The following is a 26,926-nucleotide window of genomic DNA, read 5'->3' on the forward strand; positions in this document are numbered from 1 at the left end:
AACTGGGACGTGGCTCGGGCCAGGTGCAGTGTAGTCCCAGGGGTGGGCGGGAGTTGCAGGGAGTCGAAAGCCAGGGAGACACACAGCTGATTTGCTCCCTGGCTCCTGCTCCACCTCCGGGCTCATCCCGACAGCTCCAAGCCTCCACAGACCCTGTCTCACTGTCAGTACAGAAGAAACTTTGCCTTATTGTAACTTGTCTCCATTTTCGACCCATCTTAAGCTTCATGGGAACAGAGTTAGAATCTAAAACTATATTAGAATGGCTGCAGATTCACAAAACAGCTGTGAAGTCCACAAGGTTTCCGAGTTTCCTCTATTAAAAATAGCTTACCTTATGGTAGCTGCATCACAGGCAACAACCGATATGGATACACCATTATTGACTACAATCCACTTTGTAGTTTTGCCTAATAGCCCTTTACAACCCCAGGATCCTAGCCAGGATGCCACAGCACATTTATGAAGCTGTTTTTGATTCTTAAAAACCCAGCCCGAAGCTCAGTACCTAAGGACTCTGAGGCTCCACAAATACTCATGGGATGAGGGAATAACTGGACGAACTCATCTTTCCCGAGAAGGCACAGAAGACCCTAGATGCTGAAGGGCCAGATCAGGCACACAGCAAAGGGACCAAGTATAGGTGACACTGTAATCAGCAGTGCAGCAAAAGCTTCCCCAAGATGTGAAAGGGCTTTGGAATCTTACAAGACACCTGTCCACAGCTGACCAATATTAGATGCTGTCTAGACTGAACTCAGAACCTTTAGGGCATGACGGGCCACAACTTACACCATACATAAATGGCCAGTGACTACAGGCTGGTTGTATTTAATAAAATAAAATATGTAGAGGATGGCATTTGTTATGGCTTGTGTCTAGCCTCATGCGGTCACAGGTGGGGCTTTTTCAGAGGTGTCTGAATCTAGGGTTAACTCGTGGTGCAACGCTAGGCTCAAGGGCACCAGGATTAAGGGTGTGAGTGCTGCCTGCCCTATATAGTCTGGATAAGATGTAAGGGACAGGAAGAGCTGTGGTCGACCCTTGTGGGTTTGCTACCTTCTGCCTGCTGTGGACTGTTTCTCCTCTTCGATGCCCCTCTACTGCTCCACCTAGCCTTGGAGCCAGCTGACTATGAACTGAACCCTCTACAAACTGTGAGCCAAATAGACCTTTCCACCCTTAACTTTGGGTGTCAGGTGTTTTGTCTTATTGATGAAAGAGTAACTGAGAAGGTGTTGTAGTTAGAGATCTATGAACCCAAGTGTGCTCACCAAGGCTGGCACTGCCATGTGGACACTGCAGTAGATGACACTCTGCCCTGGCGAGGACTTGAGGGGAAAAGGCAAAAGCATCCGGAAATGGTGGGGCTTTCCCCTGCACCATCCTCTCCCAGCTGAGCCCTGTGCTTCTCAGACACAGTCACCAGGAGTCTGTACCATCAGACAACCTGAGCCCCAGGGTGTGGACCCGGTGCTGCCAGTCCACCACCCACACTGGATGAAGTGGTAGATTGATCCCATTTTCAGATGCATCTGCCAGTAACTTGGAAGGGGAGCAGAGGAAAACCACAGAGTTGCCACCTCCTCTGGAAGGACATTCCGCACTCCTTCCTTCGGGAGAACTCTGAGCAGGGACCCCAGCTTGCTGGGTATGGTGACACAAGCCTGTAGTGCCTACTGCTGGGGAGGGTGAGGCCGAATGATCAGGGATTCAAAGGCAGCCTGGGCAACATGGGGAGTCCTCACCTCCAAGTCCTCACCGACCACTCCAACAATCAGCCAAGTCAGCCTTTATAATTCCATCATTTGACTGAAATGTGGAAACCGACCTCGCTTTTTTTTTGTTTCAAATTCAGTAGATAATGAACATCTCTCCACTAGTGACAGGTCTTAGGGGTGACTTGAACAAGTAGTTTTACTCTCCCCACAAGTATTCCTTGACCACAAGGAATTTAAAATAGATTTAAAGACATTACATAAACTAAAGAATATCGTACGTAGGCCAGGGATTTAGCTCAGTGGTTCTGGCGCCTGCCTCACAAGCGCAAAGTCCCAAGTTCAATCCCCAGTACCAAAGAAAGAATATCATAAACATCATCACTCTGGGTCATACGTCTATGTTGCCATATAGTTCAATTTTTACAACAATCATATGACATAGAAAGACAATGTTCTTTAGTCTCTTTTAGAGAAAATTAAGTCTCAGAAGCTCAGTGCCTCAGTAACACGACACAGCATCCAATAAGATGTACTGTAGATTCAAACTTAGGATCTTAAAATCATTGAGTCTACTCTCTTTCAACTACAACATCCTGTTTAATAAAATTTTCAAAAGCATTCCGAGAAAGCAGACCCGGGAGGCCTGTGAGGACAGAAGACCTTTACACTTCTGGGGCGGAAAGGACCCGAGACCTCCTGTGTCCTTAGCCAACTATCCGAGTCTGGAGGGGGTGGCGCGGAGTAGTGACAGCCCTGAATGGTACTGCCAGAACATCTGCGTCCATGCAGCCTCGGACATTGGCATGCGCACACGCACGCACGCTCATGGGCACACGCACCTGGGTGCTCATCATTTCCTGGGAGGGCGTGGTCAGGACGGGAAGCTGGTGGCCCCACCTGACCTCTGCTTCCTGCCTCTATGGCGCTCTCTTTGCCGCTCCCTCCGGGGTCCTGGGGTCGGTGTGGCTGCTGAGATCATCACAGACGCTCACTCCCAGCGATGCCGCCACCCTGCTCTACCCTGCAAATGCAGCCGCTTTTCTTCTGCTCTCCCCAAGTTAAAGCTCCAAACATAAAGCAAGCACACAGCTGCAGACACAAGCAGAGAGGCCGCCATGGGACATTCCAGCACTACTGGAGGGGACCTGCACGCTCTGGGTGGCAGGCTCTGCCTTCTCGGGCCAGCCCCCGAGCCTCGCGCCCTCACCCCAACCCCACGCAGGCGTGAGCTGCAGCTTCCGCCGGAAACGCAGAGCGGGGAGAGGAAGCGATGCTCAGGTGGCTGTTCATGCTGTTCGCTTAGTTCCTCGTCATTTCCTAGGTCACGGATTTCAACCATTTTTGATTGAAGGTAAAGATCATGTTTTGTAGTCGTCAAGTTGAACAACAAAAATGAAACAATACTGAAGATAAACCAAGGACTGAAAATCTGTATCCTCTGCTACAGTATGCTTTCTTTCCAGTTTTTGCTTAATGTGAGGAAAATAAGAAATATCTATCCAGAAAAGAGGCAGGGAGAAGAAAGAGAGAGGAGAGGGTGCTGAGCACCAGACGTGCGGACAGAGCAACGTGACAGGAGAAAGGGGCTGGGGAAGAGGCAATAACGGAGAAGGCAAGTGCGTCCAACTTCAGGGCCTCGCCTTCTGGATTCCCCAACACACTAATTACTAACATCCTCTGGGCTTTCGTGGTCTCCATTGTGACTTCGCCATTTTCATTGATAAGGATCCTCCTTTTCTTTTCTTTCTTTGTTTCTTTCTGGTAAGATTGGCAAAGGATTTGTTTATTCTATTTTGTTGATTCTTTTGAAGATCAACCAAAACTGAGCTAAAAAAACAAAGAAGATATAAAAACCCTGTATAATCCAGTAACAGGCAGTGAAGTCGGTGCACTAATTAATAGTAATTTAAAAAAACCTACCTGCTAAGAAAAACCCAGGACCCAATGGATTCACCACTGAATTCTACAAGAATTAGGGGGAAGACAGCATGAATGCTCCTCAAATTCTTTAATGAAATTGAAAGGGAAGGAGTGTCCCTAAAGTCATACTGGAAGCCAGCATTACCTGGATTCCAAAACTGGATAAGTACTCAACTAATGAAGAAAACTGTAGGACAATCGCTGAACATAGGTGCTAAATCCTCAACAAGACACTGCAAAGAGAGTGCAACAAATCATTAAAAAAAATCATGCATTATGACCAAGTAGGCTTCATCCCAGGGATGCAGGGATGGTTCAACATACACAAATGAAGAAATGTAATCAATCACACAAATAAAAGCAAGGACAAAAATCACATGATCATATCTATAGATTCAGAAAAAGCCTTTGAAAAATCCAACATCATTTCATGCTAATAACCCTGAAGAAAATAGGTACAGAAAGACCTTGTCTCAATCAAGTAAAAGCCATTTATGACAAATCTACTGACAACATCGTATTAAATGAAGAAAAACTGAAAACATTCTATCTAAAATCAGGAACAACACAAGGATGTCGACTATCATTCCTCCTGTTAAACATAGTACTTGAAACATTAGCAAGAGCAATTAGGCAAAAAAATAAATAAAATAAAACCAGAGGAATGTGTGTAGGAAGAGAAGAAATCACACTACCCTTATTTGCAGAATATTTACATAGAAGACCCCCAAAGAAAATCTCCACCAAAAGACTTATAGAACTAATAAACTCAGCAAGGTCACAGATACAAAATCAACACACAAAGATCAGTAGCATTCCAGTACACAAATAATAAACCCATTTAGAAAGAAATTAATAAAACTACCATTCACAATAGGTTTATGAAAAATTAAACACTTAGGAATTAACCTATCAAAGGAAGTGAAAGACTTACACAACTAAAAGTGCTCTGAAAACGAGATCAAATACATCAGAAAATGGAAAGCTGTTCCTGCTCTTGGATAGGTAGAGCCAATATTGCCAAAATGGCAATACTTCCAGAACTGAGATACAGATTAATGCAATCTCACTCAAAACACCAAAAGCATTCCTTACAGAACTAGACAAAACAATCCTAATCTTCCTATGGAACCAGAAGAGACTGAGAATAAAAAAGCAAACTTGAACAACAAAACAGGAGACATCACAATGCTGGATTTCATGTTATATTACAAAGCTGCTGTGATAAAAAAAAAAGAACAAAAACAACAACAACATGGTTGCTGGCACAGAAATAGACCTGTGGATGAATGGAACAGAATAGAAACAACTCCAGGCACACTCGGCCATCTGATCTTTGAGACCACAATGTTAAGTGAAATAAAGCCGACAGGGAGGTTAATATTGCATGGTTTCTCTTATGTCACAAACCCAAAGTATAAATAAAGAACAAAGTAGAAGATACATCATAGGAAACAAGGACACACCTCTTTTGCAAATGGGAAGGGGACTAGTGATGGAGGTGGGGAGGGAAGAAAAGGGAAATGAATTGAGATGTGTTATGCAATATACTAACCCCTCTCGATGAATGTAATAATTATGCACTGCAAGCAGACACTAATACAAATACAAATTTAAAAATAAATATAGGCATTAATTATTAGACTTTAAAGGAAGACTAGGTTTAGAAGAGAGAGTGTGGCTGACAGGAGGTCCTGCTGCCTCACTAATCGCAGCTCTGGGGGTAGAAGGTGAACGCAGGGAGAGCCCAGTCTTTCCCAATGTGTACTTGAGTGAAGGAGCCATAAATACTTGTGAGGATTCCTTAGTTTCCCAGGCAGTCTTCACTCCATCCCCACGAGACCCCTTTGAAAACCAGGCTCGAAGTCATTTTGTCTCCTTCATCTGTCCACTCAATGGGCCTCTGCTGAGTATCTACTGCATGTCAGAGGCCCCGTCCTGCCCCCAGATATTTACCTGCTTGTCCTGGGGGAGGCAGAGCTGGCTTGCTTTCACTTTCAAAGCAAATAACACATGCTGAGCTGATAGCCACTTAAGAGGACACTGCTGAGTTCAGCTGTGGTCAGTGCGGTCTAGCTCTGTAATATCAGTCCTATTGTCTTGACAATGCTGGGTCCACAATCAGCCTTGTTAGTAATGGTGTATTTTGTGGATTTAGTCTGCTGTCTCCAAGGTGCCAGCAGATAAAGTCCCAGCTTTCCTATAGTAACCTCAAAACAGTAGAGGTCCCCTTATCATTCTTCTTTCTAGCCATCGATTCCAATCGGAACTGGCTTTCACAAAAGAAAATCTTTACTTTCAAGTCAAAGTCTGCAGTGACTAAGGATCTTCCCTCATTTTAAATTGAAAGTTAGTAATTAGTTCATGTCACTTTTAAAAGAAAAAAGAAAGCCAGCATAGACTAATTATCTCTGAATTTCCTCTGACTCATTGAGTAATTTATGGACAGCTTCCTGTGGATTAAGTATGCTCCCACATTAATTTGCATTATCTCTTGCAACCTTTTCAAAGTTCTGCAAATTACATGTTATACCTTTTTAAAGATGCGAAAATTCATATTCGTAGCTTGTTCACGCCATAAGGCCAGAAGCCAGGTTCCAACTGAGGACGCCTCATCCAAAGCGTACAGGCTGTTGAAGTTAGGGTGTGGACGCATCCTGTTGCACCTGCCTGAGCTGAGCTACTGTCAGGGTTTACTGTCAAGGCTGGAGCAGACAGGAGTGATGGCCGAGCATTTAGTCACCAGGGACCAAAGTAGAGATACACTTCTAAGTGTTAAAAATCAGGCAAGACAATGAACTTCGTTTCTCCATACCATTGTGGAGGTAAGATTACCAAGGCAAAGGGGTGCCAGTCACAGATGGAAATACCCCGAACCAAGCACCAGAATACAAACAGGCTGAGAAGTTCATGAGGAATCAAGTGCTTTGGCCACCACAAGGGTACGTGAAGGTCAGGTTGGTTATCAATTACGAAGAGGCGTCTGTTCTTGGAATGACCACGTTCTTTGATGGAAAATGTGCTCTCAATACCGGAGACTGTAACTTGGTCTAAGTGTGGTATTGACCTATCCTTGCACTTCAAGTCTCAAATATCCCACTTATGAAATTTCCAGTCTTGTCATGATTGACCTTATGATGTGCACAGAGAATAAAGCTTGCTGAAGCCCAAGGAGTAAATAAAGAGGCCCATAAGTTTCTGTTAGGCTTCAAATGTTACTTTAAAATGTGCCATGAAAAACATGTTTGAAAACCAACCATTATCTTTGCATAATTTATAGAGTAATCCAAAGGTCAAATGTTGTGCTAAAAACTGCTAACATTACTGTGGCCCTGTCTAGTGACACTAAGAAAATAATCCAGATCTTCCCTCTGTACCATTCAGAAAGTGGAACAAGCAATAGGGCTCTGTTTCTTTCTGTTTTGTTTTGAGGTCTCCAAGAGTGAACTTAGAGAGCACTAATGGTGAGGAGGTGCATACAGAGACACCGGCCGGCCGGCCTCCCGAGGGCCACTTCTGGATTGCTGCAGGCTAACTCCCTCCACCAAACCACAGCGGGGTTAAGGAGAAGGGCGTGAACAGGGTCCTCTCTCCTACCGTGAACTCCCAATGGTGACTCCTGAACATATTTTTGCTGAATTAAACTGACTCAACACATTGTTAACAGTTTCCACGAGGAGCAGCCAATTTGATGGTTAGATGCATTGTTATGTGGTCATCAGACTGTGGGTGCAGAATGGTGATTCCACCCCAGGGAAAAAGAGAAGCCCTCTCTGTGAAATACCCTCGGGCTAACTGGCAAATCTGACCTGGAGAGCAAAATGACAACATGGCAACGTACATTTGTCAAAGAATGTTTCATATTATTAACCAAGAACAGATATTGATTTATGTTACATATGGAATATTCCATTCACCAAAGTTTTAAAAATGGTTGTGGCCACATAAGTAATTCTCCAGTTCAAAACTGGTCCAGATCATTTATAAATTCCAACTTTAGCTTTTCCTAACGCTGACCTCTCTCCTCATTTATATCCTTACTGAAGAGTAAATGTTTCCTCCTGTACTATGCAATATCCTGATAAGAACTGAATAGTTCACACAACCATTTGGGGACTTTTATCCCAATTCACTGATGTGCTCCATGGGCAGTATTTGTAGCAAATATAAAAACTCAAAAACTAGCACTAACAGCCTTACACACACTTCCTCTTCAGAAAGCATATTTTGTGTAAACAAGCTCTTTGCATCTTAGTACTTTTGTAAAACACAAACGGTTTATTAATAAACCCACCCCTCACTCCTCACTGACTCCCTGATGGATTCTAGGCATAGAGGCTGATGTTTGCTCCTGGGTCTTAGGTAACTACTATGATTATGAGTCATGCCTCATGACCAGTTTTTATTTATTGACCCCTTGGGAAGTGTGCCTAACATCACTATTGACAATACCTAGTTACTTGCTGAGGAACCAATGCTTGTCAGGAAAACCTGGCTCAGTCACTGCCCAGTTTTTTATTTGGTGTGGATAGAAAATAAATCACACAGTCCCCAGGAAGGTTGTTCAATACTTATTTAGCATAGTGCTCTTCCAGAGTCCCATGTCATCTTTGACTAACACATGTAAGGAACTCTAAGATGTGTGGTGGAAAGTGCATATGCGTAATAACCAGATACATGTGTACTTTATAGTGACAGATATTAGCCATGACTATTAGGAAATGCCCACATGATGTCATGATCTTCTAAGGTATTTTAACTAGAGGCTAAAGGTATGGGTGGCAGGATTTGGAGTGTACAGTCTGTGAAGACAAACCATACATTTTTATGCTATGTAAGACCAACTTCGTTTTATATGAGCCTTATGCGAGCATTTATTGATATTTGAGCTAACCTCATGCCATTCCTAGCTTTTTCTTCAAACATGTTTCCTTCCAACATTCTCAAATATTTAAGTTAGAAAGTGCATTCATAAACATTGTGGTTCCATTTGATCCACTCAAAAACTCAGTGAAATACACAGAGCACCGTTACTCTCCCTGCTCTTCAAGATGAGGAAACCAAGGCTCTGACAATTGGCATTATCACCTAGGAAGAGTGGAGCTGGAGTGGAGATCTCTGACTTAAAACCCCAAGTTCTCAGGGCCATGACAAACCTGGACACACACAGTTATGATACGCAAATGCAGACACGCTCCTTTCCACTCTGGGGCGTGTATGCTTTCACTGGACTGCCACCAAACACCCTGGGAGAACTTTCTCGGTGTAAGGGCCCGTTCTCCTTGGCCTCTGTATTACTGCATCCTTCCTACTGGGGACTTTGGACTCCTACCATATCTGCTAAACTCCCTTGATAGAATTTCCTTGACTCAATTCTCCCTTCTTAGGACACACACAATGGGATTTCTTCTGTGACCTAAGTCTTTGCTTATGTGTTTATTTTTTTGAAGTCCACTATCAAGAGGATTATTTTTGCCTTCCCTGAAACTCATTACTTCGGAATGGTGAAAGATAAGATGAGAACAGATACCAACAGAAGGAAGCAGCTCAATCCACGGGACTCTTCTCCTTTCTTCTCTTTCTTTGGTCAATCATGAGGATCCCAGCAAGTTAAAAAAAAACAAAACTCTTGGAGCAAAATACTATAATTTCATATTAAGCATAACAATATTACCCTTTTTAGCTGAGATAAAGTTAGCTATAGTACGTGACTACTCGTGAACTTTTAACAATTTGCATGATACAGTTGGCTTCAAGGCAAATCTTGAATAAATATTCTTTCAGAGCAGGACAGCATCTTTCCATTTTAATTCTTTGCTATATTTCAGGTGTAAACTTGATTTATCTTGTGCCTATAAACTACCTAAAGATGGATATATATATATGTATATATATGTATATGTATATATGGATATATGTGTGTATATATATATATATATATATATATGGAGAGACAGCTTGTCTTTTTATGCCCTCCACTTGCCCTAAGTTGATGTATTTTTTAACACTGGGATGGGGTGAGCTGTTTGATAAGAAGGAGAAAGAACTGCAGGTGGAGGGCTGTGAGAAATGAACTAAAAGATGTTCCAGACCTCATACCGCCTCTCTACCTAGTCTTTTTCCTGTGCTGCCATTTTTCCTCTTAATTTTAATGGCTCCTTGCTCTCCAGCTCTATTTAAGAACATGTCATTTCTGGAAGCAGCAAGAAATGGAGGAGAGAGGCAAAGGAAGATTGTCTAGAAGTTTTCTGAACGTATTTTTGTATAAATTAATTCTGGGCATGACACCTGCACTTTCTTCTTTTTCTCACAGAGATACTTTAGTTCTCAAATGCTGCTGAAAGGTGGAGCACAGCCTTTCTCCCACAGGGCAGAGCTGCTACCGCGCAAAGAATGACTGCAGGAGCCCAGGAGGCCTCTGAGGAGCCTGGGGTTAGCCCTGGGGCAGGGAACAGAGGTGCTTCTCCCTGGGAAGGAGTCCACCTTCACTTGACATCTGAATTGTCTAATTTCACCCAGTAATGAAAATTCTGACATCATTCAAGGCAGGGCCAGATAAACGTGAATGTGAGTGGTGGCTTTGGAAGGCCTCTGAATGTCTCCTGGGTCCTGGGCCAGAGGGGTCAGCGGCCCTGGGGGGACGCATGTGCCTGACTCACACGCGGATTCTCCGTCACTGAGGGACAGGGACGGGCGCGCAGGTCTCAGGGTGCCGGCTGTACCTCTGGCTCGCTCTCGCTCTTCTGCCGGCTGACCTGCACAAGATGGGCTTCCTCTTCGCAGGGGACTGTGTCTGTCTCAGTGTGAAACACAGCATGGTGCAGCTCCAGCCTGTTCTGCTCGAGGCTAAGAAAAGGTTAAGGAAAGCCAGAGGGAGGCCCCGCGGGGCCGGCCCAGTACACACACACAGACCCCAGCATCTCCTCTCCTGGCACGCTGCACAGCTCAGGCAGTCAGTCTCGGCGATGCGTCAGCAGAGCCGGGAGCAGGCGCCTGCTGAGAGGACCGCTGGTGGCCTCCCCTGTGCCAGCTCTGCCGCACTCTGGATGCCGAGCTCTGCGGGGACCCCGGGGCACCCGCTGCCCACAGCGCCAGGAGGAAGAGGCTCTGGCCGCACGGCTGAGCAGTGTTCACAGAAGCTGGCAGTTTTGCCACTTGTTTACGTAGGAAAAACAATCGAGTTAGTGCATTTATTTCTGAAAGCCCGACTTATCCATATCCCACTGCATCCGAGTTTTACATCTTGGTGGACTGAACATACTTCTCAGAGATAAGGATTCTGATACACGTCCTGATACAGCACGTCTTCCCAGATCAAAACACCCAGGCTAATCCTGGGTGTTACATTTAAATACAGTTTTATCACTGTGCTTCTTAAATGTATCTCACCGACTTGATGGTGTCGTAAGACATTTATTAAACCACAGAAGTATCCATCGCTTTAATTATTCTGAAAATAATCACTTCTGGTCACCATTACCTTTTCCATTGTCCGATAAAGAGGCAAGAAAGACTAACGCTATCACATAAAATTAGGCTGTCCCTTCTGTTCCACGTTTGGCTGGCTATTCTACCTGCATCCAGAAAGCACAAGCCCCTGTTCTTCCGTGCCGCGAATAATGCGAGAGCTCACAACTGGAAGGCGGCCCCGCTGCCGCCTGTTACCTCTCTGCGGCCCGTGGCAACGCACCCTGCCCACAGGTCTCCCTGAATTTCGGTTAGCCGCCCTCTGGAGCGGGGCTGCGTTTGCAGTTGGCTGGCAGGGGATCATCGCACCTGCTCCTCACAGGCTTTTGCCAGTCCTGACGCGAAGCCCACTGGGTCACTCACGTGTAAGCGATGTTGCTTTAGGAGGCAGAACTGCAGAATAACGCATTTACACACTCGGGTCACCCCCGGTGCAGCAGGACGAATTCGCGTTCAAGAACAGACGAGCGCCTTTTACCGCGTTTACGCGCCCGCTTGCAAGGAGCGGCGAGCGGCTCTTCCTTCTGGCCCGCGTGGGGCGCCCCGAAACTGACTCCGGGGCAGCTCACTGCCGTCCGGTGAGCCGCGCCTCCCTCGCTAAGGCCCTTCCCCTCCCTCCTCGCGTCTCGGCCGGCGGCGCGCGGTGCCTACCTCGGTGCGGCAGGCGCAGGCGGGGCCGGGGCGCGTGGTCAGCGCGGCCGGGGGCGCAGAGCCGCAGCAGCGGCGCCCAGAGCAGCAGCGCGGCGGGGCCCATGGCGGGCGGCGGCGGCGCGGCGCGGCGCGGAGCGGAACGGAGCGGAACGGAGCGGAGGCGCCAGGTGCGGCCGGGGCGGGCGGGGCCGGGCCGGGGCGGGGCCGGGGCGGGGTCCGCGCCCCCCCCCCCCCCGCCGCTTCCCCGCGCGGCCGCAGACTCGCTGTGCGCCCGGAGCCCAGCGCTGGCGGGGCAAAGGCGGTGTTCAGGGTCCCAAGCAACGCCACGCGAGCATATGCTGGCTTTGGCACTGCAAGGTTACTCGCAGGGTAAGAGTGGCCTGACACTTTTTAAATTCCTCAGGTTAAAGGGTATTGGCGAAGGACGCGCTCCGAGAATGATGCGTCTAAAGCCACGTGATTATAGGAAAAAGATAACGCAGGTCACCCCCGTGCTTTGCCTTCTATCCTAAACCAAAAGCGCAGCCGGGTATTCCCTACATTATTCTAAGCCTGATACGTTCTTACACAAGCAGAATACATTTAGTAAAATGTAAACGTCACTGGATATTATAAATAACTACATCTCCAAAGTCTACAAACTTTAACAGACTCTAAACATTATTTCACACGTAAGCACCACCAAGTATTTAGAAACTTTGAATAGTTTGAAAGCGAGGCTGATGAGCTACAGACCCGATTGATACACTGTACCTTTGAAATGCTCTTGTACTTTCTTCCAGAACTGAGGTAGCTGCTAAGTGAAGACAGGCTTTTGTATGCATTCTCTAGTGGCAAGAATCCGGGAAAAGTAAATGCGGTGTCTCTAAGTTTTACTATAGATGCTGCCCCCACACAAGTGAAACTCCACTTAGGACTCCACAGCATCTGCCCAAGCTTTATTATGGAATCCAGGCAACACGAGGCTTTACGACCATTTCATCAAGGCCCAGACTCACACCATTAACTGTCTACAGTGGAGTAAGTGCTGTGAATGCCAAGATTTGCCTCCGGCTTCACTATCACCATCCTGAGGGTTGGGTCCGGGCCTCTCTGACGCACGTGCATCTCTCGGAGTGCTTTGTGTAGTCATCAGTCATCGCTGTTGTTGCATATTCCCGTCAATCTTCTGTGTCCTGCTACCTCCCTAGCCTGAAGAAAGCATGCAGATGATGCCATAAAACGACTGTAAAACTAAATATCTAGAGCTATCCATAGCTCAGCTCCCCTCAGGCAGCTTTCACCACTAGCTTTGGAATGAAGAAGGGTCTCTGGGATTGAATCAGCCATTCTCACCGCAAACTAAAACAGGAAACCCTCAGAATCAGGGTCACCAGATGAAGTTATTACCCACATAAGATGGTTTTCTATAGAAAGAGAGCTTCTATTGACACTTACAAGCCAAAAATACTATATAGATCAATTAGAACATCAAAATCATGGGACTCGGAAGAGATTTCTTGACACCCCTGGATAACATGGAAATGGAAAAACTTTTCTTATAAACCAACTTACTGCCAATAGTGAGTGAAGGTTTGTGTGGGCTGAAAGGCTCTAGAGCTAGCCACATATCTATTTGTAGATTGGATTGGATTTGAGAGGAAGTAGGCTGCCATTTGGAACAAGGTCAGACCCCATGGAACCGCCTGGGAGGACAGGCAAACTATAATGACTCCACTCCCAAGTCTCCCGGGTCGCCGGTCTGAGGAGCAGTTTCAGGCCTGCGGTGGTGCTGGGTGGTCATCGGGAGCTGCTTGTGCTGGAATGGTCGGCTGCAGAGTGGTTGACCTGTACAGCACTTCTTCCCCGTAGGTGGTCCCGCTTGAGAGAAGAGCAGATCCCTCCGTCCCCACCCAGGCTCCCAGTTGGCCTGAAGTTTTGCACACTAACACTCGAGGTTTACAAGAGATTCTGTTAGGTCAGGTTTACCCTGTCCTCAGATATCTGCTTGCTGTGTTCAACATTTTTATTCTAATAGCATAGTATAATTAAATTCAACTTAAATTTTTATGACATGAAGCCATTATCTCTTAGATTTGCGGAGCTACTGATGTTTCTCAGACACATGCAAAACCAAACAAAAACTGAAAGTTTATTGCCTCACCACCTAAAATGATCCTGCATACTTTGGGAGACAGCACTCGCCGATACCCTCAAGAACATTCTAACTTTCTCTCTTTCCTGGCCATGTGACGATGCACTCCCAGCCCCTTGGTAACATCTGAAGCTGTTCTAGCTCTGGCCAGAGAAATATGAGCAGAAGTGATGTGTGTCATATCTGAGCTGAGGCAGTGCGATGGTTCTCTGAAGAAATTTTTCTGTCTCAAGTCTTTTCTTAAGCAAAGGAGGAGTACTTAGCCCTGAAATGGGGCACCAGGAGATTGAAGCGTGTTGGGACCAACTCCTGGAAAGCTGCCCAGACTCGGGCGGATTTCATATGAGCTGGAACCATGGTGTTCTGTTAGGCTATGTGGGTGGCTTGTCTGTTTGCTTGTTTTTGTTTGTTTTTCTTCACCATGGTGTTGTGTGTCCTCCCTGGCTGAACGCACACACTTTCCGTACCTTGCTTTGGGACTCTTGCTCTTGGACAGACAGGACATCCACAAGTCACTGATACTGTGACTCTCTGTCTGCCACTCAAACTTACTCCAGCGGAAGGGATAATGCTGCCGAGGAGAGACGTGGAAATGGGAATGAAGTAGGGGTGAAGTGATTTCTGGGACCACTTTTAGATGGAGGCAGATATGTCATTAGCCTTCCCATGTGGGCACTGAACACAAAACTTATATCATAGATACTATTTTTAAGTAAATACCGTACCACTATACCTCTAGCACATTGATTAGAACCATTAATAAACCAAAATATCACAATAGCAACGATGCTGAATCTTTTTAGAACTAAAGATAAAATTTCTCTACAGTAGCCGTGGACTTTCAGCCCCTGTAATCCCTCCTCTCCTCCAGCGAGCCCTGCTCTTCAGGGATGTCCAGTCTGGAGCTGCTCAAGTGTCCCCATGCAGCTGCTGCACCATTGCCACCGCCGATTCTTTCCCTGCATTTGGTGCACACGCCTCATGTCACAAACCAAGTGTGTGGATTAACCGTTTCCCACGTTCTGTGTTTCACAGAGGTGAGAACAAAGAGATAACTGAATTGTTCCCGATGCCTACACTGCAGGCAACAGCCCTAGGAAATGGCATCCACCACTTGGTACCGCCAGGCTCACCCCAGCCCCTGCCTGAAAGAGGTTCACCTCCTCTCTCTGCCATCAGCCAGAGGACTCACTGAGCAGTCGGCTGACCATATCCTCCCAGGTGGCCCAGCTTCTGTAAAGAACAAGAAAGACCCATAACATTTAAGGAAAATTGCTCTTCGTAAAATTTTCAAATTCTTTGTGTCTGTTTGACTTATATTAGGTTTATTCTCATCTTTTAGATGCCTGATAATAAAGCAAGGAAAAGTCTTTGTCCCAGATACTGGCTTTAATGGACTTAAATCAAAGAGCAGTTGTGCAGTCCTCATCCTCTTTAGATAATAAAATGAAATTACCAAGAATGTTCATAATTCTGAAAATTCTTTTAATTTTTAGGTCCTGGAATGTTTCCTTGTACTCTTCTTTTGGGGTATAGAGAATGCCTTAAAAAGCAGCGTCCCAAATTTAAACACATCGAACAGGAACTTCCGGAATACTTTGCAACTTACCAGTTTGTATGCTGCTATACTATAGGTGTGTAAGTTGTTGGTGTTACCCATGGTGAACTATTCATAATACATTACTAGTACTCTCAACACCTAGTTCTGTACTTCACTGATTCCATTTTAGCAGAAAAAATAATGATTATTATTAATTTGCTGCTTTCTATGTGGTAGGCCTGGTGCAGCACATATTCACATATGATCCAGTCTCACTCTCCATCAGCCACTGACACACAGCAGAATCTAGGAACTTGCCTGAGGTGAAACACCAGGAAGCAGCACAGCCACCATTTTGAACCCAGACTCTGAGACAGCTCCAAAAGCCACGCTTGCCTTTCAGGGCATGTTATTTGGGCAACACGTCATGATGGTCCTTCCAAACACTGCACTAACAGAAACCTATCTTTAGTTCATATTCACAATGAATCATACATAGTTTTAAAATGAAAACCTTTCAAGGCAGCTGAAGCAAGTGTCATGATCAGTGACTAAACTCACCAGATAAAGTCCTACGGCTGGGCTGTACTGGGTGACAGAGAACTGACATTGTAGGCTGCTAGGTCCTGACTAGTCTTCCTAGATGGTAATCAGGCACAAGACTGAAGCTAAACTCAGGAGGCAAATCATTAAGCGACAACTTTTCAAGCTATCTAAGATAATAGATGTCTTGTGAAAAATTGTCAGGTAATGATGGCTATTCTTATTTTTAGATACACCCAGATGCATATTTCTAGTTAAGGTTACAAGAAAAGAAAGAAATTTCCAAGAAAATGGTTAAGGGTAATGAATCACTTACAAACAGTTACTGATGGTTTTATTGTTTTACCCAAAATATTCCACCATTTTCAAACAATATTATCACTAATGTGCCCAAAGATAATGTTATACTCTATTCACTGAAAAAATGGACTGAGTATGAGACCAATAGTAATTGCCACAAACTGCAATTTATCCATCCACTGTATTCTTTGATCTCACACTACACATTAAGATCAACCTATGTGTTCTTTCTTCTTGTTAATAACTGGCATAATTTTTAAAATTCAGTTGCTGAATTGTTTAGTTTTTAGAAAGGAAGCAATGAGGGAGGGAAAGTAGGAAAGAAAAGGGAGGGAGGAAAGAGATAATTCCATTAATTACTTTTTAAGCTTTTCTGTGCTCTATTTCCAGTCTTGAATTTTACTTTTCTATAATCTCCATTACACTTCCACTGCTAGCACCAGACCTAGACCCCTTAGCATGGAGTGATTTTTTCCAATAAATATTTGTTGAGAGTGCATTACAAGGCAATACATTTAAAGTATTTAAATGTCAAAACTGAAGTTTCACGCCATGAATGACTTGGGTCACTTCCTCAGTTACTCACTTTGTCTTGACAGAGTGCAAATGGCCAATATGTACCCATCTAACAAAGCGAACAGTTACCGCTCACTGCGAAAGATGAAGAGGAAGGGTCCAGACAAAGCCAAGGCAACTATCCATTGGTCAACTGGAAAAGAACGAAGCACAAAGGCCAAATGTTCAGTCATGTCTTAGTGTTTCCAATTCTTACACATTTGGCAAATGCACGTGAAATGCTGCACATTACACACACCTGCCATCAAGTCGGTGAATATACCTGTCTCATGTTCAGTGGAAAAAAAGCACTAGCTTTACAGTTGAAAAACATGGTAGAAAATCAGAATATTTAAGATAAGTCATATTTTGGCTTTGAAAGTGAATTTTCAAAGGTTCAGAAGCATCATAATGACCAGAGAAATAACCTGGCAGAAGGCCTGTACCCAGAGTCCCCTTCTCTAGCCATCTTCCAAACACCTATCTGTGAAAGAGAGAAAACAACACCTGGATAAAAGAAAGTGACACTGATCTCAACGTTGAGATCCCAAAGGAGAAACAAGAAGGCTAAACTTACTATTTCATGCCACTCTTTATTTAACTTACCATAATTTGCACAGATGATTTCTCAAAACTCTTATTACACATGAGCCAGATTTTACACAGGGAGGACTTTGGGTATGGTGCTTTATTATTTGAATCTGCTGTTTTATAACTGAAATTATTTCTGAGGGGCACTGTGAGGGCTGTCTTTCGTTACCAAGGAAGGCAGATTTGTGTCCCAGTGCATTACACCAGCACCATGTGGAGGCCAGCGCTGGTACTACATGTCCAGTTTCCAATGGAGCTGTAGTTAGAAAACTGTTTGTGCTCACAATTTGTTTCCTGTGAATAACAAAATAAAGACTGAGGTTTATGCAGTGAGAATGTTCTGAACACAGCCACTTTTCATCACTAACAGTTTGGGTTCTGCTGCTTAAGAGAAAGGATTTAATATTTTAATAGAATATTTAAAATTTAAGAACATTAAAATTTCTGTCCTGTTAATACTTAACAAACGCCTTAAAAGTTTGAAAAGATGGCCATAAACATGTCAGAAAAAAATGAGTAAATGTGAAAATGTCTTGTCAAGACGTGTTGATTAATATTTAATAAAACCAATTGAAAAATTGATAGTGTACATTTAATCAGGCCAGATTCAGGACTCCTGCGTCTCACCCAAAGCATTTCTACTATAACTGTTTCCATGGGACAATGATGTAATTGCTACATAAGTTTTCACATAATCATGTTTGTAATAGAAAATAAATAATGCAAAAATATGAAGAGAAAATATCAAATTGTCTAAGTCCCAACCTCATTCCACTTGCTTATCAAACGAGAGAAACAAAAAAGACAATGTCTTTCCCCAGAGATTGAAATGGAGAGAACATTTTGAGCATAAAGCTTTACTTTGTATTGCATGGGGCTAAGAAAGCACCACGGTTGCTGAGATAATGTAGTGGATTTGCACAGAGCTATACCTAAGATTAATTGCAGGAGATTTCAATATATTGTTCAATGATCTCAAGGCAGATCACCTATGACTGTAAGAAAAGGTATAAAAGTGAAATTTTGGGCCAGGGATTTAGCTCAGTGGTTCCGCCGCCTGCCTCGCAAGCTCAAGGACCTGAGTTTGAGCCCCAGTACCAAAAAAAAAAAGTCTTATAAAAGTGAAATTTCAATAAAAATTCTACGGAATGAAATTTTAACAGCTAAATAAGAAAAGCTTGTTGGTGCCTTGGGTTCCTATTGTAAAGTTGGTAAGCTTTAGACAGGACTGAGATATGGGAAACAACAAGGTGTTTTACAAATAAAGGTGAAAATCAAATTAAATATTTCCCAAGTAAGGTGAGTTTTAAAATAAAAGTCTAGTTTATCAATTATTTTCAATAGTTTTGAAAACATGACATACCATGTTTTTCTGGTAATCAAGAATTTATGCAAATTAGCTTAAATTCTCAGAATTCTGTTTTGTGTAGTTTTTACAAACCACAATATTAAACTTGACATAGACATAAACCAAATGTAAACCTTTGCCGTTCTGAAGAACCAGTCAAGTTAGTTGAATATTTCTCCCAGAATTTTCCATTTTTCCCATTATTCAGTGCACAATTCATTGCAATAATTTTGTTCTTTTCTACAGGATCAAATAATCTCTAACTTCATAGACAAACATAACTTTCTCATCTTAAAAATAAATCTTCCTTGAGCTACACTTGCCCTTTGACAAGTGACCTACTTCTGAGTTCCAATTTATAGGTAAAATGCTTCAAAGTACGGTCTGGATTCTGTCTTCATTTGTTCACCTCTGCTGTTCTCCTGAATCCACTTATCAGGCGCAAGTGTTAGAAAACCCAGAGCGAGCGACGGAGACTTAAATGTGATCAGTGGACTTCAGGTGAACACAGCCTGGTTAAGTCCAGAATGGCTGGGAAGAGCGGTGATCGATACTGAAGTGACATCTTCTCAGCTGTGGTTCGTCCACCCTTGGTACATGGTCTCCATCTCACAGTCCAAACTCCGACATCACATCAGCTTTGCAAGCAGGAGTGACTAGGGTGGAATGGGTAAGGGTGCTCCCTCTACTTTCATGAGTGCTTCCTAGAAGTTCTCCTGTCCCAGACCTCTAACTGTGTGTGTGTGTGTGTGTGTGTGTGTGTGTGTGTGTGTACTGGGGTTTGAACCCATGACCTTCACACTGAGCTACGTCAATTTTTACTTTGAGGCAGGGTCTCCCTAAATCACTAGTTTCCCAGGCTGAACTAGAACTTGCAATCCTTGTGCCTCAGCCTCCCCAGAGTACTGGGATTACATGCATCGGATCCCATGCTCAGCTGTGACCTCTTAATTTTTGAGTGCCATGGGATTTGAACCTATGATCGCATCTATAGTCACCTCTCGTGGCGGATTTACATTGTGTCTAGTCGGCCAAGTTGAACTACCTTTTCCTGAATTCCTTTCCTTATCTGTTGCCTGTTAGGCTGAGTTGAAGAAAGATTCTTGGCATAGTTTGAGTGTGGAAGGGAAGCAACAATGATTTTGCAACACACACACAGTTGCTTATGTGTTGGTTTATGTGGCAACCACCAGGCCTGCCATTGCTCCATCTTCTGTGGAATTTCCTGCAGCTTTCCACGCCCTAGGCCAGGGGAGCACCTTCAGCTCCAGGCCTAAGGGCTCTGGCTTCTGCCCACCACCCATGTCGCCGAGGGCAGAGGCAGCCAGAGCCCAGGGAGGGTTTCAGTCTCTCTTCGTTCCGTTCTTATCCCTGCTTGTGGGCTCTGTTTCATTCTCTTCTCCCCCACTTTCCATCTGTCTTTTTTTCTGACTGTCTGCCCTGTGTTCCTCAAACTCCAGCATCGGTTATGAAGAGAACAACCTTAGAGATTTATGAACCGGCTTCCACACAGGTTCAAGGTCAAATCCCAGTAACCCACAATCGTCCCCAGGAGGGACGAGTGCTTCTCTGGGACACCTTCTGGTGATCACAACCAGGGTCGCAGCTTTCGTGACACCGAACTGCTGAGCCCAAATTTCCACCCACACAGACAACCACTCGACACCTCCCCAACTCCAGATCTACCGCCCAGCTGCCCTCTCATCATCGCTATGGGGTAAGCAGCTTCACCTTGGCGCCTCAGAAGCAGAATGTTTGATTTCTAACTTGCCCTGTACTCTTCCATCTGTAAATGTACATCTTCTCTCGAAGTAAAGGAGGTTTGGGCCCCTTCCATGGATGCATGGATGGTTTCTGCTCCATATCAGAGAGAACAGAAGCCAGAGCTCCACAGCAGCCTGTGAAACCCTCCTTGATCCAGGCTCCTGCAGGCAATCTTTATCTCTCCCACTGCGCTCACCCTGAGAGCCACCCTGCATAATTCATGTGAGCCTCCACCCGGCCAGGCACCCGCTAAAGCCATGGGCTTCACCCCAGCTCTTTCTGCTGCTGACAGGAACTTAGTGAACAATCCATAGTTCACAGCACGAAAGAGCTTCTTATTACAAGTCAAAAAGTTAAAAAGATACAATTGCTAAGAAAATAAGAGAATATAATTAATGATACTTTACAGTATTAAATATTGACTTATTATACTTCATCTGGCCACAAATATCTATAGTGGTATTTTTACCTGGAAAAAGAAAAAACATGTTCAGACCAATATTTAAAGTGAAGGGTTATTTGTTGTTGTTCTTTATGTTTGTTTGTTTGTTTTGAAGTACTGGGAATTTAACCCAGGGCCTCCACACTGGACTACATATCCAGCCCCTTGGGCCCTCTTCTTGACACAGGGCCTTGCTAAATTGCCAAGTGGGACCCAGAGTGTTGGGGGTATAGGTATGATGATGCACCCAAGTCAGGGGTGTGTTTTGAATCCTCCTTTAAAATCATGTAGCAAGATGGTGTTCATATTTCACGCATACTGAGCATTATCTAATAGCATCTCTAAGATGGAGGTAGTAACAAGTATGCTTAAGCAGAATAAGTATTTTTAGACTGATATGATTATATTCAAAGTTTTTATGACAAATATTCTCATATTTTTCATAATGTTTCCATATTTCCAGTAGAATATTCAAATATATGTTTTCCTATTTTAATTTTGTGGATATGAAAAGATTTCAAGGTCTATAAATATGTTATGTTAGTTTCTTATTTCTACCACTGTAACAATTAGTTAAAATATTTTTTTTCTTAAGAACAGTCTCATATCAGGTGCTTTTGAAAATAATCTTATAAAAAGCATAATTGACTTTTAGGATTTAAATTGCTTAGCTCTTGTGTCATTCCTAATGTTTTATAATTGCAGAGGCATTGCTTAAGATATAGAATGTCCTGGGTACTGCTGAAGAGACATAAGTACCAGGCAACCTGACACCTTTTGGTCCCCATTAATGAAATGGTTGACCTTTGCTGAAAGACAACCCACTTCTCAGCACCAGACAGCAAAGGGCTCACAATCAGTGTAAGAAGCATCTTAGTGCATTCTCCCCATGGTCAGAAGGTAAAGGAGTCTAAACTGCTTTTGAAAAAGTGCTGAAGAATTAACTGTGAAAAAAAAGAAAAGAAAAGAAAAGAACATTTTTATAAAGTCTGTACTTAAAGAAATATATGGTTCTCTCTGTTCGCCCTACTGCCTCTAAGATGGCCCCACAGAAAGACAAGAAGCCTGAGAGGTCAATTTGGAAATTTAATTTCAACCTTACTCACCCAGTAGAAGATGAAATTTTTGATTCTGGAAATTTTGAGCAGTTTTTGAGGGAGAAAGTTAAAGTCAATGGGAAAACCGGAAATCTTGGGAATGTTGTTCACATTGAATGCTTCAAGAATAAAATCACTGGGCTGGAGATTTAGCTCAGTGGTTCCGGCACCTCCCTCGAAAGTGCAAGGTCCCGAGTTCAATCCCCAGTACCAAAAAAAAAAAAAAAAAGAATAAATTCACAGTTGTTTCTGAGAAATAGTTCTCTAAAAGGTATTTGAAATATCAAATAACCCTTTACTTTAAATATTGGTCTTGAACATGTTTTCTTTTTCCAGGTAAAAATACCACTATAGATATTTGTGACCAGATGAAGTATAATAAATCAATATTTAATACTGTAAAGTATCATTAATTATATTCTCTATTATTTTCTTAGCAATTGTATCTTCTTAACTTTTTGAGATAAATATTTACCAAGAAATATCTTTAAAAGAATAATCTTCATGATTGGCTTCATGTGGTTGCATCTGACAAAGAGACTTATGAACTCTGATCTTCCAGATTAGTCAAGGAGAAGATGGATCACTCTGAGGAGTAGGAGGTTTCCACTTACAGGGCTTTGCTTTTCAATAGAACAAATGATGGGCCGGGGATGTAGCTCAGTGGTTCCGCTGCCTGCCTCCCAAGTGCAAGGACCCGAGTTCGATCTCCGGTACCAAAAATAAAAAATAAAAAAAATAAAAATAAATAAAACAAATGAAGTATATGTGAGAAAGAAACATACAGAAATGGGCTTTGACGTTATTGGTGAATAAAAAACATTGCAGCCTTAAAAAAAAATAAATATATGGTTATTTTGTTTTCTTTTCTTTTTTGTTTTTTGTTTGTTTGCTTGTTTGTTTGTTTGAGACAGGGTATCACTGCATAGTTCTGGTTTTTTTTTTTTTTGGTACAGGGGATCGAACTCGCAAACTCAGGTCCTTGCGCTTGCAAGGCAGGCGGCAGAACCACTGAGCTAAATCCCTGGCCCTGTTTTGTTTTTTGATTTTTTTTGGTACCAGGGATCAAACTCAGGTCCTTGTGCTTGTGTAACAGGCGGCAAAACCACTGAACTAAATCCCTGGCCTAAGAAATATGTGTTTTTAATAATTTGATTTTTTGTAAAACAGACTCATTATGAGGTATTTAAGTAATATTAATTATTTACACTTTGGGAAAAATGATATTTATTCTGGCTGAATCAATATCTCTTGATTCGATGACTTTACCCTCAAAAGTCTAGGCATTTAATGCTGGGGACCAGGCTATGTACCTTGGATCTCATAGTCTTCCTGTCAGTGTTATGTTGCCTAAGGAAAAAGGAAGTATGCTGAAGGCTGCATGTCCCCTGGCTGTGTCCTGAGGGGAGGCAGCATCTGCTGAGGACAGTTGTCCATACAAGGGCATTTGGGTGTAGAGGAAATCTGGTTCCTCGTTAACTTAATCCTTACCCACCCACTCTCTGTGATTGGGGTTCCATGAAATGTATGCTACCCCCTTCTGTGTTTCTCACTGGCTAATACAAGTGGGCCAAGTGCAGAGTTTTATTTGAGTCAGTCGGCTGAAGGTGGGGTCCCCCTTCTGTATCCTGAAAATTTTCTCTGTCTCTTTCTTTTTATTCCTCATCATTCCCCAAAAGGTAGCTGAGAGTCTGATCAGCCCTCAGTAATAGGAACATTCCAGTATGCAATAAGCATTTACTAAAGAAAGAAAAAAAAAGAATATATGAAAACATATCTAAGTCTTCAAGTTAAGATTAGGTGAAGTGACTATTATTAGAAATTAAACACATTTTAGGGAGGACAGATATATTCACTATCTTGATTATAGAGATGGTTTATGAATATATAGACTTATAAATACTTGTCAATACTCAGCCATAAAAAAATGAGAAATTAGAGACATTTATAGCTAAATGAATGCACATAAAGGCGATACTCTTAAGTGAAATAAATAGGACACACATGTGTAAATACTGAATAGTTTCTCTAGTGTGAGAAACTGAAAGTGTAAATAAGGACTAAAAGGTATAATAGATAATGTGAAATAGGAAGAAAAGGGGCAAAGGGGAAAGGGAAGTGGGAGGGTAGGGGAAAGGAAAGAAGGGAATGGAATTAATATGAGAAAATGAAAAAATGGAAGCAAAGTCTTTGTAAATAGGGAGGGATGGAGGGGTTGAAGGGAGGGCAGGGCAAGGGTTAAAAATAAGAACCAAGAGAAATTATGTGAAGGTGCAAATTTCCAATGATGAATGTCATTATATTGTATACCTAAAATGTACCAATGATTAAAATGAATAATCAATAATGCAAAACAGGAAGAAAAGGTTCAAAGGGGTAGGGGTAGTAGGAGGTGCAGGAGAAAGGAAAGAATGGAAAGGAAAAATGATGAGAAATGGAAAAAATGGAAATAAAGTCTTTGTAAATAGGGAAGGGTGGAGGGGTTAAAGGGAGGGCAGGGGAAGGGGAAAAAGTAAGAACCAAGAGAGATTATGTAAAGGTGCAAATTTCTAATGATGAATGTAACTATTATATACCTAAAATATACCGATATAATAAATAAAAAATAAAAATAAAAAACAAAAAATACTTATCAAATTATATATTAAATATGTATATATTATTGCAATCAAGTTATATCTCAATAAAACAGATACAACTGATAATTAAAATATTAGGTATAAATGTTTGAACTTAGAATTTTTAAAAATGATAACATCAATATTGGCCTCATTATAGAGAAATTTTGAAAATAAATTCTTGTGAAATCATCATGTTCTGTTCTAAAGCTTGCTTTTATCCCAACTATGTTTTCCCCCTTAGGAGAAGAAAATCCAGAGCAACAAAATGTCAGCCACAGACTCTGCTACACTGCAGATTTCATCTTTAATATGAAAATATATGTTCCATCAATAAAGAAATCCTATGATTTCTAAAAGCTTGAGTGGATATTAAAAATCTGCTCTTTATAAAGGGGTTCACTTTTATAGGTGATATTTATATTCACTTTATTTATTTTTCACAACTGCATTTAGATTGTGTCTCTTCAGAACCAGGACTACAGACTAGGCAGTTTGCTTTTGTCTTTTATAGATAGGCTAGCTATGTGGTGACTAGGATTATCTGTGACTTAATAGTGGCTGTTTTCATAAATCAAATGGCAATCTCTTGTAAAGTTGTTTGTAAGTGTATCTTGGACACCTTTTAGGAAATTTGTTTATCTGGGCAGTGAAGGATCTCTTACTAAATTATGAGGCCGCTCTCACAGTAGAGACCCCAAGAAGAACACCACAGTCAAGAACATATGATTCACAGACTTCCATACAAACGTGCGCTATCGGCTACAAATTCAGAAAATTTGAAGAAAACTTTGAAGAAATACTCATGTTAGATTAATATTATGTTTAATTAAATAAAAATTTCACTTTGGGAATTTAGACAATTTAAAACTGCTTAAAATTTAAGTAATGTTCCAACTTTCAGTTCTTTCCATCTCTAACTTGGAAAGAAATAATGTTCCTAATAATAAGAACTTTTTGCAGAAAGCTAGCATAATTATAAAATTCATTTCACTGTTTTCACGTTTACTATTTTATCTTTCTCGTCATACTGCTATAAAAACTTTTACTTCTAAATAGGAAGGATCACATTATTTATTTGTATTTTTCTTCATGCAGGATATACGTAATGAGCATCTCAGCAGCACTTCTGTATGATCCCAGCACTTTTTCCCTATAATTTCCCAAAGTCTTGGATGACTATGACTAAAAAGGTTTGATGCTGTTTTCCTCTGCCTGGCTGTTTTGAACTTCTACTCGTATTTCAGCAAGTTGCTGGAAAAAGCAAGACTTTCATACCCTGTACTTACTGTTGAAACACTTGCTAAACACCCATTAACTGCAATGAGACACACTTTGGAGGCTTCTCCTCAGGGGTGCATATCCCCTTCTGTCCAGGGCTGACTCTTGGGCGGACCCCTGATTCATCCTGGGCTCTGTAATCAGGCACATCATGCAGCCACCGCCTCTGTTCAGGGTGGGCGAGCTCTGTGAGTCATCCCGACTCATCCTCCCGTGCTTTCTTCTGGCTTTTAAAGTAATGAGGCTAATAAAATATTACACATCATTATGTGGGACTCTTAGCCTGTCATTTAAAATTAGGCTTTTGAGCCCATTTTACAACTTGAAAAAGGCTACTGAGATAATATTAGGTGAGAAAACTGGAATATAAAACTTTATCTATAGTGATGTCTGTGTGCACACAAAATGTTTTAGGAAAGAGACTCAAAGTATGTATCTATTTAATCTTACCTCTCCCTTATATTTTTCAATATTCTTTATAATAGCCATAAAGCACATATGTATCTTACGTATATAATGAAGGAAATCTTCTTTCCTTACGCAATTGTTTTTATTGTCATTAGTATGGCTTCCAGGTGTTGGAGCTAGATCCCGTCTGCTTGCCATCCTGCTGTCCGGGGTTGGGGTGTTCCGCTCCCGGCCACAGGTCCTTACATTGTGGAGCATGACAGTGCTGTACTGCAGGGCACCGCACATAACTAAACCTGGCAGCCCTTGGCAGCTAAGAGGGTTTTTACACTTTTACATAGTGGAAAGGAACTGGAAAATAGTGATTTTGGGTAACATGAAAATAATCACCGTGTTCATAAATAAAAGTATTATTGAAACACAAACACATCCATTTGCTTCATGTCATCTACAACTGCCCTTGTACACAGCCTCAGGGGTGTAATGAAAACAAAGACTGAAAGTTTTCAAAGTCTACAATATTTACCATTAGGCTATTTACAGAAA

General features: G+C 42.5%; 1 protein-coding gene and 1 pseudogene across 3 annotated transcripts in view; one reads left to right on the forward strand and one right to left on the reverse strand.

Annotated features, from left to right (window-relative positions):
• Positions 1–11,891, reverse strand: part of Sema3e (semaphorin 3E) — a 243,798-nt gene extending 231,907 nt beyond the window's left edge. The window contains exon 1 of one of the 3 annotated variants that reach the window (XM_087206757.1): positions 11,760–11,891. In XM_087206757.1, the coding sequence (XP_087062883.1) occupies positions 11,760–11,862 (103 nt within the window). In that variant the 5' untranslated portion in view covers positions 11,863–11,891. Of the gene's footprint in view, positions 1–11,471; positions 11,642–11,759 lie in introns of those variants that run through there. The other 2 variants (XM_004839770.4, XM_087206758.1) reach the window with 2 other exon arrangements.
• Positions 11,892–22,016: 10,125 nt separating this feature from the next.
• Positions 22,017–22,943, forward strand: LOC110348069 (ribosomal protein eL22-like; annotated as a pseudogene).
• Positions 22,944–26,926: the final 3,983 nt, after the last annotated feature.

This window comes from Heterocephalus glaber, unplaced genomic scaffold, assembly GCF_053883595.1.
Source record: "Heterocephalus glaber isolate CG9 unplaced genomic scaffold, H.glaber_assembly_v1.0 deba00000678, whole genome shotgun sequence".
NCBI classification, from domain to species: domain Eukaryota; kingdom Metazoa; phylum Chordata; class Mammalia; order Rodentia; family Bathyergidae; genus Heterocephalus; species Heterocephalus glaber.